At 34.5% G+C, this 15,591-nt stretch overlaps 1 protein-coding gene across 4 annotated transcripts in view; it reads left to right on the forward strand.

Moving 5' to 3' along the window:
* EPHA7 (EPH receptor A7) overlaps positions 1-3,536 on the forward strand; it is a 178,691-nt gene extending 175,155 nt beyond the window's left edge. Inside the window, exon 17 of one of the 4 annotated variants that reach the window (XM_010358024.2) lies at positions 14-3,536. In XM_010358024.2, the coding sequence (XP_010356326.1) occupies positions 14-128 (115 nt within the window). In that variant the 3' untranslated portion in view covers positions 129-3,536. The remainder of the gene's footprint in view (positions 1-13) is intronic. The other 3 variants (XM_010358022.2, XM_010358021.2, XM_010358023.2) reach the window with 3 other exon arrangements.
* The last annotated feature ends 12,055 nt before the right edge of the window (positions 3,537-15,591 follow it).

Here is a 15,591-nt window from a genome sequence, read left to right on the forward strand (position 1 = left end):
TTGTCTTTTTCAGGGATGTGATGAGTTTAGGGATCACACTGGTTGGCCATCAAAAGAAAATCATGAGCAGCATTCAGACTATGAGAGCACAAATGCTACATTTACATGGAACTGGCATTCAAGTGTGATATGCATTTCTCCCTTTTAAGGGAGATTACAGACTGCAAGAGAACAGTACTGGCCTTCAGTATATGCATAGAATGCTGCTAGAAGACAGTTGATGTCCTGGGTCCTTCCAACAGTGAAGAGAAGATTTAAGAAGCACCTATAGACTTGAACTCCTAAGTGCCACCAGAATATATAAAAAGGGAATTTAGGATCCACCATCGGTGGCCAGGAAAATAGCAGTGACAATAAACAAAGTACTACCTGAAAAACATCCAAACACCTTGAGCTCTCTAACCTCCTTTTTGTCTTATAGACTTTTTAAAATGTACATAAAGAATTTAAGAAAGAATATATTTGTCAAATAAAATCATGATCTTATTGTTAAAATCAATGAAATATTTTCCTTAAATATGTGATTTCAGACTATTCCTTTTTAAAATCATTTGTGTTTATTCTTCATAAGGACTTTGTTTTAGAAAGTTGTTTATAGCTTTGGACCTTTTTAGTGTTAAATCTGTAACACATTACTACACTGGGTACCTTTGAAAGAATCTCAGATTTCAAAAGAAATAGCATGATTGAAGATACATCTCTGTCAGAACATTGGTATCCTTTTTGTGCCATTTTATTCTGTTTAATCAGTGCTGTTTTGATATTGTTTGCTAATTGGCAGGTAGTCAAGAAAATGCAAGTTGCCAAGAGCTCTGATATTTTTTAAAAAGAAATTTTTTGTAAAGATCAGACAACATACTATCTTTTCAATGAAAAAAGCAATAATGATCCATACATACTATAAGGCACTTTTAGCAGATTGTTTATAGAGTGATTTTACTAGAAAGAATTTAATAAACTCGAATTTTAGGTTTATGAGTATATTAAAAAGATGAGGCGCTTCATCTGAAGAATGTTGGTGAAGGCAAGTCTCTGAAAGCAGAACTATCCAGTGTTATCTAAAATTTAATCTGAGCACATCAAGATTTTTTCAGTCTCGTGACATTAGGAAATTTAGGATAAATAGTTGACATATATTTTATATCCTCTTCTGTTGAATGCAGTCCAAACATGAAAGGAAATAATTGTTTTATATTATAACTCTGAAGCATGATAAAGGGGCAGTTCACAATTTTCACCATTTAAACACAAATTTGCTGCACAGAATATCACCATTGCAGTTCAAAACAAAACAAAACAAAAAGTCTTTTGTTTGTGAACACTGATGCAAGAAACTTGTTAAATGAAAGGACTCCTTACCCTAGAAGGAAGAGGTGAATGATCTGGCTTGTTTTTAAAGCTTTATTTATTAAACCGTATTATTTGATTACTGTGTTAGAATTTCATAAGCAATAATTAAATGTGTCTTTATAGATATTACAGGAATGTATACATATTGTGAGTAATGCTTTCAAAAGTTATGAAAATCATGAACTACCCCAGAATTGAACTGTTGTACTTCCAAAGAGAATTGGGCTGTTTATAATGATTTTAATAGAGAAAGATCCCAGGGATCGGTCATAATTGGTCTTGTTTGATAATGTGGGCATCCACAAACAAACAAACAAATAACAGAAACAAAATCTGTAAATGTTCCTTTGTAAAACTTGTAAATTTTATTTATACTGTCTTGTTTTGTACACACATTTCTCTGTAGTGGGCTCTGAATACATTGAAAATGCACTATATTTTTCTATTTTACTTGCAGAGCATCACAAAAGAACAGGTATTTTCAGTGCTACATAATGTGTTTTCCCACATTTAGGACCAAAGATGGCTATAGAAAAACTCAAATGGATTGCTTCCCAAACCCCTCCCCACCCTTTTTTTTTGTTTGTTTTAAATCACTGTACAGTGTTATTTGATACTTTAATTTATTTTTTGATTGACTAGAAAAATCATTTTAATTTCACTAAAATGTTTTTTGTCCCTAAGGAAAATTAATCTGTAAAAATAATTTTAATTAGCATAATACAGTCACCTAGACACTTCCATTTGTAATCTTTGTAATAGACTGTAAATATATTTTTGGAACTATAACACAATGTGCTTGAGGGTTATTTTTCAGTGTCTGCAGTGTATACAAGTGTTTCTACTAAGTACAGCACTTTACAATTCTAATCAGTAGCATTGGCCTTTGTGAGAATGAGTGAAAGAGTTTGAGTGAGTGTTCTTAATTCCTTTTGGATTCTAGACTCACTAATAATGAAGTTCTTTTCTTGTTCATAGCTTAAGGTGCTTATTTTTTCTATTAAAATTAAATTAACAAAAAGCCATTCTAGAAATAGAAGACATAGTATGGTACACGCAAACGGTGTCTTTCCTGCTTTTTTCTAGCACTAGATTTATAGTTGAGTAGTCTTTCTTGAGTAGAAGGGCAGAATAAAAGTTTTTTTGAGTTTTTATCAAAAATAACTTTTTCCTTCAGCAATATACCTCATCTGCCTTAAATTTTTTACAGCTCTTTACAGGGAAAGGGGAGAAGGGATGGGAAAGACACACAGCACAATAGGAAGTGTATGATTACATCACTATCTCGTTTGTAAGTTTCTTTTCCTAATCAACATTATGATTTTGAAATACATGTATGTGAAACAAATATTAAGAGAAAAAGAACATTGTAATGCTGATTGTAATACTCTCTTCCAGAAAGAGATGAGATAGTATAACGATAAGAATGTACAACTTGCACCTTGAAATTTTTTTTTTTAAATAAATTAGTGCTCAGGGGAGGAAAAGTAGGAAAGTGAACGTCAAAAATAGAATTCCAGAATTATAAAAATGCAAAAGGAAATGGCCTCCTTGCTTTAACAGAGCCACCTTTTTTAGAACGCTGTCCTCACACTTGACCTGTGTTTTGCATTCAGTACCGAAATAAAAGTAACTTGTTCTACATCTGAATCTAACATTTTCTCAGCAATTGATCTGGGCCTTGTTTACTAGAACTGGTGGTTTATGCTTGTCAGAGCACTATTAGTTGAATCATATTGTATACTTATGTAATCTACATTAGCTAGTACTGTTTAGGACTATATTTTAATTGCTCTTCTTATCCGTGTTTTTAAGACAATTAAAGTGGTGTAATTCACCTCTCTTTTTTATTTAGGTAATGCTGATACTCTCCCTTTTGTTTCTTGAGTAGCCTAGAACTATGCTACTCACTGATGTGCATGTTCAAATAAATTACTGATGTGTATTTTTTTGCTCTATGTGGAGAAATCATGGGGAACTCGGGGCGAGATGTGCTTTTTGTTGGTTGAATTTGTCCCTCCTTGCCTAAGAAATACTACAGGGGTCATCCTTTTATAAGGACAAACTGCTTTTGAACAGTGTCTTCAATGTATCAAGCACAAATAACTCTTTCTTCAACACGAATCATAAGTCTCTTTTTACCAGCTTAAAATAATAAACAAGTCTATTAGACAATGTAAAGAAAATCCTGTCTCCAATCATTGGTGGATTCCTTTATATCCCTTACACGTTCTTTATTTTCCTATGTAATATTACAAGAAGAGATAAAGTTTTATTGAAATAGTTGAGTGGACCAATCAGAGTATGAAGAAAAATGAATATTCATTGCTTCCTTTTACTCTCTTGCACACTAACAATTCCACTCCAATTATTACAGAATCACAAGATCATATCTTCAAAGAGCCATACTGCCAAACAGTTACAATCTTTCTTGCTCCTTCCTGAAACTACTGCATGATACTAACAATAATATTTGCATGAGAGGAAATATTTTGTCGCTGGACGTTCACATATATTTTAAACATTTGATAGATTAAGTTAGATGGGTTTTTTTTTTTGTTTTGTTTTTTGCATTCAGTTTACTAAATAATTCTAACGTTAAATCCAAAACAAAAGGAAAAAGTGATAAATCTGGTTGAATGGTTGAGTTGTTTAACATAGAAAGTGACTCAGTGATCATTATAACTGGCACCTGAAATGAAAACCAAGCACTCCCTATTTTAAAACACCACCCTCTTAAATTCCCCAAAAATGAGAATAATAGGCAAATGTCAGATGAGGTGCTATTGCTAGCTGTCATATTTGTAGCGCTGAGGCTCATGCTACATTGAACTGAAATTCAAAGATAATCTTGAAATCCTGGCCTGTCCCTGCCCAATTCTCATATGCATTAACAAAATGCTGCTCAAAGATGTAAAACAATAGCCAACATTCTTCTTAAGTGTATACAGTGATAATTATATATCCTGGAACACTGAAGAAGATTCCAGAATTATAAAATTATCTCTAAAATGTTAGGTTTATAACTGGCACAAAAATACACTATCAAAAGCCATTATTAAAATACAAAAGTTCCATAACTAAATAAAAGTTATATTTAAACATTTATGGTAATCATCAGTAACAAGGTTTTTGTTGAAGCACTTATCTCCTACTTTTACCCTTTGTTGTATATTGTTAGGTGCAATGACAAGTCAATGTCAATTTTGAAGAAAGCTACTAAAAGAAACACACAAATCAAAGAGATTATCTAAATCCTAAATGCAAAAACTATAACTACAGATAGTAAAATGATAAAGACAACATGGTGACTGGCAACTTTTCAAGCTGTGGAGCAGCGTCATCTTGGCCTTGTGTTGGTGTCCCTGGAGTATCCCACACACTCCTACCAGCTGTTCTTACTCTTCTGTCTAGTGCATCTCAGCATAGCTCAAAGAATATGGGCAGGAGAATAAAATATTTCAATAGGAATGCTTCTGAGAACCTCATTAGAGTTAAGTGCTGTAAGGGGGTGGATTTTTTTTTTAAGTTCAGTGATGGAATGTAATTAAATCTGTAATTAAAACAATAAAAGACCTGACTGACCTTGAGGTTAAAATAAATGTAATTAATTGATCCAATTTAATTGGACCTATTGCACAAAGTTTAGTAAGTAGTGATGCACTAGCCAACTGTTTTGTAGATATGGAACAGTAGTAGGAATTTATAAATTTGATAATCTGGCAACAAAAACAAGTGAGGTATTGTCTATTCTAATAAAGCTCCATCGGATATAACCTGTACCTTGTATTTCATTATTTTAAATGTCCTAGTTATCTACTGCTGAACATTATTTTTATCTTCCTCTTGAAATTTAAATTAGATACATTTGTAGATTTTATATGTAACTAAAGAAGGTACAATATGTTTTTCAATGTCTGGTTAATCATAGATCTTACTTGAAGACACTCAGAGGAAAAAAAAATGAGCAAATTTGTTTTAAGTAGAATGGTTTTAGGTTAGCAAAGGACAAACACTGTTCAAGTCTCACCATTTCACATAACTGGAACTAAATAAAATGAATGACTAGACAACAAACAATAGGAAAACAAATAGAAAATGTTAAACTGCATATGCAGAGCATGTTGAAATAAATCATAGGGTTTTTAAAACATCAGTTCATAGAAATGAAGCAAACAATCTAAGAACACCTTTAAAATGTAACATGAATTTGCAGATGCTTATTACACTGATAGCACAGACTCCACAGCAAATTACAACAGAAATTTCTGAGTTTAACTTGATATTCTTCTGTCAATTTGCTAGAAATATGCACTGTTTACATTAAAAAACAGACAGAATATGAGACTAAAATGTATTCCTTCCAGATGACAGACACCCATGCCTTTCTTCATTCCTGACATTTGCAGGAGTGTTTTCAGGGATCTACTGGGCTGTAGATCTGCATTATAATTCTTTGTTTTAACTTAGATCCTAACCAGTTACACACTGAGCTCCACATGAATTCACTAGGACCCAACTTAACAGGAACTACAGGAACCTGACACTGCAAACAGTCACGCTTAGTTTTACCTGAGAAATGAATGTGGGTTAATGCTTGAGTTACTGCTATTATTGTGATGGTTCCTCTCATAATAAAGGAGTCCCTGTTCGGTTAGTTTTGTTGTGGAGCCAGCAGAACAAGGTGCAATTAAATCCCTTCTGCTCTGCTTACAAAGCAAGATCAGCAAACACTAAATACAATCCTTCATATTTTGAAGAGGAGTAAGTAATACTGTATAGAAATTTATATAGAAAAGGCAGAGATGAATTACATAAAATCTTGAAAGTCAAGTAGGAGAAATTGAGTTTAACAGGAGAGGCACCACAAAGCTATTGGCAATTTTGGCCAGAAAAAAAAGTTATGGTAGAAACGAAGTTTAAGGCAATGGTGTCTGAAATACAGATTAAGTTAACTACTGACTGTTTCTGGATCAGATCAATAGATTATATGCTCCTTGATTTATGATGGGGTTACGTCCCCATAAACCTATTGTAAGTTGAAAATATTCTAAGTGGAAAGTGCATTTGATGCCAGCAACACAGCAGAGGGTCCCCAACTTAGTTTTTCCACTTCAGTATGGGTTATCAGGACATAGTCTCATCCTATGGGGAGGAACTCCTTAGAATTGAGGATGAGGTTATGGCCTCCACTGAATGCAAATGGCTTTCACACCATGGTCAACTCCACAAATCATAAGTGAAACTATTCTAAATTGGAAACAGGCTGTACTTCCATGCTCCCATTCTTTTGCTCTCCAGCTTCACATTCCCTCCCACATTTCTTTTTCTTTCTTTTAACTGTTTTTTGTTTTGTTTTTTTTCTTAGAAAGAATCTCACTCTCTGTCGCCCAGGCTGGAGTACAGTGGTGCCATCTCGGCTCACTGCAACTTCCACCTCCTGCACTCAAGCAATTCTATTGCCTCAACCTCCTGAGTAGCTGGGGTTACAGGCATATGCCACCACGCCCAGCTAATTTTTGTATTTTTAGTAGAGACAAGGTTTCACCATGTTGGCCAGGCTGCTCTCGAACTCCTGACCTCAGGTGATCCACCCGCCTCCGTTTCCCAAAGTGCTGGGATTACAGGCATGAGCCACCATGTCAGGCCTCCCTCCCACATTTCTAAATGGGAGAAATCCCCCTCTCCAAGATATAACTCAGAAGTTATTTCCTGCAAGTCTTCACTGACGCTAGGGACCCAGAATTAATTCTCTTCAGCGCTTTGCTTACACTGCTGGTGCTACTAGTATCCTACCTTGTTCTGTCAGATTATTTGTGTGCATCTCTCCAACTAGATCAAGTGCTCTTGGAGGGCAGAAGCCAACTGGAAATCTTTATTTTATGTCCTTAGGGACTGAGCAGTTTCTGGCACTCAGTAGACACTGTATAAATATTTTAGAATCCTTGAAGTGTAAATTAATTCAAATTGTTTTCTTCTTAAAAGGTAGCGAGAATCAGGTGCTCTGAAGGATGCACAAAGTGCAGGAAAGGTGGTGGGAAAACGGGTGTTGAGGGAGAAAACTAATTTCAGAGCATGGATGGATGCTTCTGTGATGGACTGGGGAAGCGGGAACACCCCGAGGGGCTGAGAGGAGGAGCAGAGGTGTGAACCTGCGAGAGAAAGGAGGGTGGAATGAGCTGATTAGTAAACAAGACCAGGGTGTACCAAATAGCAGCACCTTCCAGATATTGAAAAAGAATAGGCGGCATCAATGGCTGCAAATAGCAAGGCCAGATCAAATAATTTGAAATCAAGTGGAGGAAATTGGACTTGATGAGAGAAACAACAAAGGATTATTTACCAATATCTCATTTGATGAGGGAGACACATGGTAAGAATGTTTCTGAAGAAACAGTAATATGCAAAAGTATGTGAAATGTTATTTTGACCACTTTAAAATTTAGACAAGATGAAGACGAATATTTTTTTCTTCTTCCATAATGGAAAAAAAAAAAAAAAAAAAAAAAAACCCTCATTCTATCTCCCAAACTCAAGATATCGGTAATTCTATAGTTAAGTAAAAATATAATGAAATAGAATGTTGTTGGTCAGCCTGTAAGTCTGCTTAGCGTTTATATCATGAAAAAGGTAGCATGGGGTGGTGGGGTAACTGCAGAAAGTTTGAAGCCAGACTTTGTGGGATTTATTCTTATTACTACATTTGTAACACAGGGAAAATAACTTCATTTCTCCATATCCTTCTTCTTGTCTCTAAAATGGGCAAAAATACTACTTACTTTAAGAGTTGTTAAATTTGTTAATTGATACTCAGAAAGTATTTATAATAATATAGAGTGAGGAAATACATGTTAAGTCTTATTATTGCTTTGAGTATTACTTTTGTCTGCATTTCTATCTCTTTTTTTTTTTTTTTTTTTTTTTTTTTTTTTTTGAGACGGAGTCTGGCTCTGTAGTCCAGGCTGGAGTGCGGTGGCCGGATCTCAGCTCACTGCAAGCTCCGCCTCCCTGGTCTACGCCATTCTCCTGCCCCCGCCTCCCAAGTAGCTGGGACTACAGGCGCCCGCCTCGTCGCCTGGCTAGTTTTTTGTTTTCTTTAGTAGAGACGGGGTTTCACCGTATTAGCCAGGGTGGTCTCGATCTCCTAACCTTGTGATCCGCCCGTCTCGGCCTCCCAAAGTGCTGGGATTACAGGCTTGAGCCACCGCGCCTGGCCTGCATTTCTATCTCTTTATCAAACATTTATAAATTCATTGCTGTGAATTCTGAACAACTAATTCACAAATGAATTTTAGAATTTAAATAATGTTTTTGTTCCAAACTCTTCCTTATCCTTTACTCAGTTTTTGTTTTGTTTTGTTTTGTCTTTTAATCATCATTAATCGCATCTGTCAGTACACAGAGAGTCAAACTTCATTCATCTGGCCGTAAACAATTGCTCCCCATATCCAGCTGATTTTGGCTTTTCAGTATCCCTCGAATCTATCACCATTCCACAGTCACTGACCTAAATTAAGTTTTCATTATCTCTCACCTAGATTAATGTCACATTTTCCAAACCTGTTTCTCTACCTCTATCTAATCCTTTTTACTTATGACCCTCTGGGTAAATTCTCTAACACTTACCATGCTATTGCCTAGTTTAAAAGACTTTGATGGCCCCTCACAAATCAGAGATTCACGCCCAATTACGTAATGTAGCATCAGGAATTGGGACCCTGCCCATGCATGATCTTCAACCATTCTCCTCTCTTACCCATGATTCTACTGGACTGAACTACTGGTGTCTCCTGCAGCATAGATCTTTTACATTTCCTTGTAATTGTGAGTTATCTAAGGGGGATAAGCAAATGTATTTTACTCTTTTTAGTATATACTGAGCCCAACACAGTGCCCAAAACAGAATTAACAGCTAGGATGGTTTCTATTCCTATCCCCTAATGCAAGAATATGTAATTATCACTAAAACAATTCTTATATTTGGAACATTCTACTGAACAAAAAAAAAAATTTAAATTTGAGGAAAAACACATAATTCCTACTCAATTTATAGTTGATTTCACCATGTTATTTTTCTTCACTTTCTCATATCTCCTTCAATGACTCGAATGTGCCTCTGGAAGCTATAAAACAAAACATTGTTTTGTTAATAAACATTACACTTTAGGTATAATAGAAAATTGTAACTATTGCATGCTAATTTATATTTTCTTTCTTCTGAATATGTATTTTAAATTTTATCTTTCATTGCTATTGTTGGAGCAGTGTTGGGGAGATTTCTGCGTGACGTTATTCTGCCATCTTGTCAAGAAGTTAGAAAACCCCTAATTTCCCATTACCAAATTATATAATATTTTACATTTTTTCTCTGTCAATTATGCTGCCTCACAGATAGGGAGTAGCATTTTTGTTCGACTCACACTTGCATTCTAAAGCCTGGAACAGTGACTGGCACCTTATAGATTCCTATAGGTATGCATTGAATGATTGACAGTCACATGATGCTCCAAGCCAGCAACTCTCTGATACTCTAGCAGTAGATCCAAACCTAGTACAAGAAGGCTATTCTCTAGAACTGAGAATTTTAGTCACTCTTGTCCTCCTGAAGTGTCTCTTTTCAATGATACAAAAGATTTCCAGATGCTGCACTGTGCCATTTTTCACTTATTCCTCATCTTCACTTGACATCATCATTCCAAAATACCAATATTAAGAAAACATGGCCACTGCTATAACATCTATATATTTCTTCTCCCCATCATTTTCTAAATAATAAAGCTAAATGTTTTATGTATTTTCCCAGCCTTGTAGCCAATTATCTCCTTTGGCAAAATGTCTATATGGCCTTAACACAATGCAATGTCATACTCACTGTTTAGCTCATTCTCTTGAGTTTAATATTCTTAAAATGCACACCTCTGTGCTTTATCATTTATTCATTAATGTATGCTGAGTTAAATAAGCTCAACATGTGCTGCTATAATTCTCAGTCTACCCTGATTTTCTGCTCCCAAAGCAGCAGCAGACACTCCTATCTGCCATGTATTTGGAAAGATGGCCAAAGAGGTGTGCATCTACTGTCTTCATACATTCAATGTGCTAATGATAAGAACCAAAATCTGTTCCTAGTACTTGCATTTATTGACATAATTTTAGTACCATTTAGGAGTAAATAGATCTTCATGTTTCCTACTTGCTTGTTTTTATAGAGTTAACTTTCCATTATATTATTGCAGAGTGTCTTTCTGCATGAGCTATGGCCATGTAGTTATTATAATGAATCTTCAGGTTTGTATGCTTACTCAGCACAGTATACAGGCTGAATAAACAGTGCCTTACTCATGGTAGATATATAATCAATGATTTTGACTGAATAAACAATTCTGTAGCTGCCTTTGAGGCTAAAACATATAATACATTTCAAGTGCAACTGAAATAGAATCTTTCACTTACATCATACTGTCTCAATTTTGACTATTAGTTATACTATCATCATGCATAAATTCATATAAATTTAATATGAAAGAAGAATCTTCACAATTAGCCTAAATACAGTCAAGACAGAAAAAAAAAAAAAAAGTTAAAAGCTTTCAAAATTAGAAGACTTCAATAGTAGATGTGTTAGTCCTGGCTCAACCATTTACTGATTCCTTGACATTGGGGGGAACAATTTAACTATAAAACTCAGTTTCTTTATCCATCAGATTGGAGACATCTGTCTTGACTTATTTTCTCCAGTGACTTTAAGAAAACTACATAAAAGTAGACAATAGCACTTAAAATAATATAAAGCAAATTAAAAATAACATTATGATGATTTTATCTCTTTGGAAAAAAAGTATCTTTGCCAAATCCATTCTTACATGTTTCAGTTTAACCTGATAAATCCCAATATATGTGTGTAAGAAAATATATTGATGCTTTCTTATTTGTAATGATTTTTGTATATTTTATTGGTATCTAGGATGGTATTTTCTAACTTACTTGTGGCTTCTCAACCTTCATGACTTGGATGTTATGTAGTCCAAGAATTTCCCTCTAGCCACTGTTTTGCTTTTCCTTCAATGGCTTCCACTCAAGCACAGGCTCCACGTTCAAGTTTTTTTTTTTTTTTTTTTTTTTTTTTTTTTTTTTTTTTTTTTTTTTTTGTAGCTTCTAAAGCTTCTAGAGATCTTGAAATATGTAATCTGCAAGGTCTCTTAATGCCATAAACACTAGAGTCATGTTCTCTATCCTCCAAACTTCGTACCATTTATCTACCCTTACCGCCTACCTGGACTTTCTTGGCCATGATGAATTCTGTGTGCTGGTCCCTAGGTTACAGGAGGTGGGTGTTACTCAGTACTTGTGTAAGCTGCCTGGATATAACAACTGTATTTTTGCATGAATAAATGATGTTTGCTTATTCACTAATGCTCCAGGGTATGGTAAATTTTGATTCCTCTATTTTAATTTTGTTTATATGCATATCTAATTATGCTTGTTTGGTTTAGCACTGCACAGACATGTTAGGTGATGCTATTATCAATGGTTTGCTCATCTTGAAATATCAGCCACAGGACTAGAGCAGAACAACTAGAGTTGAAGCAACATGCCTGAGGTTTGGTCAACACTGTTTTTAGACTCCGTATAATTTTAGAGATTTCTAACTTGGATGTAAATAATCACATCAGATTCAACCATGGCATTTCTGTTCTGACCCTTCTCTCCAGGTCTCAGATTATTTGAATCAGGTTAGGTGATCGACATTTTTGAGACTTTTTTTGTTACTCTGGATTTTCAAGTGGCTCAGTGCATTTAAAAGAAAATAGACTTTTTAATTTTAATGTATTTCAGACAAATAGGAAAGTGTATGCATTTATATAAATATCAGTGCTTTGAAACTAACCATTTCAAAACTATTGCAACTGAATAAATAAGCACATAAAAACTATTGACATTAAAGAAATACATTTCAGAGTTATTAAACTCTTTGACTTGCTTGGTAGTTCCTCCATCTTTGACAATAAAGTTATAACTACTATTATGTGTAGATCCATATAATTTCTGATAATATATGGCATATTGTATCTTGATTTGCATTTTGCTGGTTCCTAAGGAGCTTGCAATTCTGGTTCTTAAACTACTTATTTTCATTTATCAAGTTATCAGAATCTTTTCTCAATTTAAATTTACAAAATCTGTTGACAAAAATGAGAGTAGTCTTTGTTTTAATTTCAAAATTAGATGTCTAAAATTGTAGATGTGTTAGTCCTTATTTTAATTTCAAAAGTAGATGTGTAAAATTGTTACCTTCGTGGGATTCCAAGATATGACACTTCAGTCTCTTCTGTTCTTAGTCAGATGGTGACAGTTTGAGCAAGCTAGACATTCACAAATACTTGAGCTTCGCTAGAGGAAAAGGTTAGTAATGTTTGTCTGTAAAGAAGATGTGAAACTCTTTTGTTTCTGCTTTCAAATCCCAGTTCACCAATTACTGGTGGTGTGACCTTACACTAGTTAATCACATTTTTGCCTCCTTTTCTCCTTTGTAAAATGAGAATGGTAAATAGTACCCATTTCATAAGGTTGTTGATAGAAATAAACTAATTAACATATGTAAAGCTCTTAGAAGAGTGCCTGACTATAATTATTTTAATCATTAAGCTCTGTGACTAAAGATTCCTCAGTATTTGTAAGTTAAGAGGGCAGCAGCCTATCTAAGGATATGTTTCGTTTTAAACATTCAAATAGAATCACTGAGAGCAACTTAAATGTCAAGCATTTTACTAGGCCTCAGAGTCCTGTGATTATGGGGGAATAAATGAGAGAAAATGTAGGGAACCCAGAAAATAGCTTTTAGAGAACTTTTGAAAGAAGAAGGCTATATACCTGAATATGCAGATTTCCAGAGCAAAGCATGGATTCTAGAAAAGGGAAGAAAGCCTGCTTATGTGCTATCTTAGTACACAGATGTGAACTATGGATTTCCTAAATCTCCCCCTGCACGACTGCACATTTATTAGAGTAAGACATATTTTTCTTAAGTGAAAACTTGACCATTCAATAAATGTGACTTTGAGGCTACCTCTCAAACATTTTGAATCTGTATCATCACCAGCCAAATTGGGCTAAAGTACCTCTTCAAACTGCTGCCTTAAGAAGAAAAACAATAGATATAGCACACCCTCTACTAATGTAACAAAATGTTTACTTTCCTTTCCTTGACCAAACCAAGGGATTGACAGGACACACGGAGGTATGGAGCACGCCTTTTCCTTGATCTACCAGGATCTGTTTCCAAGGACAGAAATCCTCGCAACAAAGACAAGTGTAGTAGTGACTGTATCTTCACACTGTACATGGAAACCCCAGCTAGTCTCTTCTGCCCAAGGAAGCTGAAATTTTTTTCAGTCTATACCCACCCCAAATTGCCTCATTAGTAAGGAGCAGCCAGGGTATGATGTAGCCACTGTCCTTTATTATTAACACATCTAAGAAGCAACACCTTCTGTCTCCACCAATGACCTCCAAGCCCAGAATATGATTTGAATGTCAAATTTTTTAAGATTTAATTTTTAAAATTATCACCACTCAGAATTAACAGTAAGTTATTCTAAAACTTAGCTAACACTACAAATATACCAAATCTAAGTAGAAAAAAAGTAAAAAAACAGAAAAGAGATAAGCCATTTAGTTGTTGAAGCAGCGGTAAAATTAGTAGAATAATCAAAAATGAGCTAAGAGTTGATGTAATGCACCCCCCACAACACACATCTACAACAAATAAGTTCATTAAATGAGATGTTTGTGAACATATATGATGCCTTGGCATTTGTAATCATAATGCAGTTCAATATCTCAGATAGTATGAATGATACAATAGTTTGTGTGTCTCAAACTCGGTGTAATTTAATAATGAAGAAATACAAGCCAAAGAAAGAGAGATATGTAGTCACTATTTTTACAACTTAATTCATCCTGTTGCCCAAATGGCCTTTCCTTTCACTATCATGACCAATGAGGAACTAGTTTTTAAGAAAGCATATCAAGAGTCTCCCTGTCTAAAACTGCACAGGTTTAAAAAGCCCATTTCTTTCCTATTTTCTAAATAGCTATAGAGAGAATCATGAAAACTATAGAAAAGCACAATCTTCCTCTACTTTATCTTCATATGCATTCCATATTGTGTCACTGGTAGGAAAAATAGTATCTTGCTTTCATGCATAGTTCAGCATATAAAAAATAACTATTTGAATAAGTAGGCAAAAAGCTTAAGCAACGAAAAGCGAGTCAAGAAAGTATATATATCCCCTCCTTATGTGAATGTTTTAAAATATGAGCCTGTAAATCTCTAGTTATTAAATAGATAACAGTCAGTCATTGAACTTACAATCCTAGACGAGTTAACGCACCAGGCAAAAATCCACATTTGAAATACTGTGAAAGCTTAAAAGTTGTCCTTCAACTTCTGTTAGCTGGACTTCTCTGTTTTATTGAGGGATTTGAAACTAAGTGTTTTCTTGACTTCTATATTGTAAAATTCCAATTCCAATTATGAGTTTCACCATATTCAGAAGTATTTTCAGTGATTTTTCAAGACTTTACTGCTGGGTATTTTCTAATTTATTTCTTTCTCTTGGAGGGCAGTAGGTGAGGCTTGCTTGAAATAATTGTTTTTTAAAACTTTCAGTGTCTTACCTATTTCTCAGATAAAGTCCCCACTAATTTACTTATAGGGATCTTAAAGAAAAAAAGAAAGAAAAATTGGCCTTTAAATAAACAAACATAATGACATAGCAAATAACTTAGTATTAAATAACCTAAGATCATCTCGAGAGAGGTACAATTTCCATGTTTACCTCACAAAATGTTGATTGCACTATGAAGAATCATTTGCAAATTTCTTATCGGTCTATACAAATAAATAGAAGCACAATTGGTCAAAGTTCCTATGAGAACTAGCACTTTCTCACACCATCAGCAGATTGGAAATCGTTTGTCAAACACCTTGAGAGATCTTGGAAGTTAAAACAAGAAATAATTTTACTTCAAAGAATTCTAAGTAGAATAGTTTTCATATTTAGGTTTCAAAACAATGTTTCCATTGCTTAAAAAAGTATAAGCTAAATATTTTATATGTCTATCAATGTAGAGCCTACTTTTCTTAGGAGCAATCTAAACCTACTCATTCTAATTATCTTACTTGAGCTATAAATACTAGCACCCCCCACCCTCTGTATTAGCCCTGATCTCGTTGTT

Source organism: Rhinopithecus roxellana, chromosome 4, assembly GCF_007565055.1.
Source record: "Rhinopithecus roxellana isolate Shanxi Qingling chromosome 4, ASM756505v1, whole genome shotgun sequence".
Classification (NCBI taxonomy): Eukaryota; Metazoa; Chordata; class Mammalia; order Primates; family Cercopithecidae; genus Rhinopithecus; species Rhinopithecus roxellana.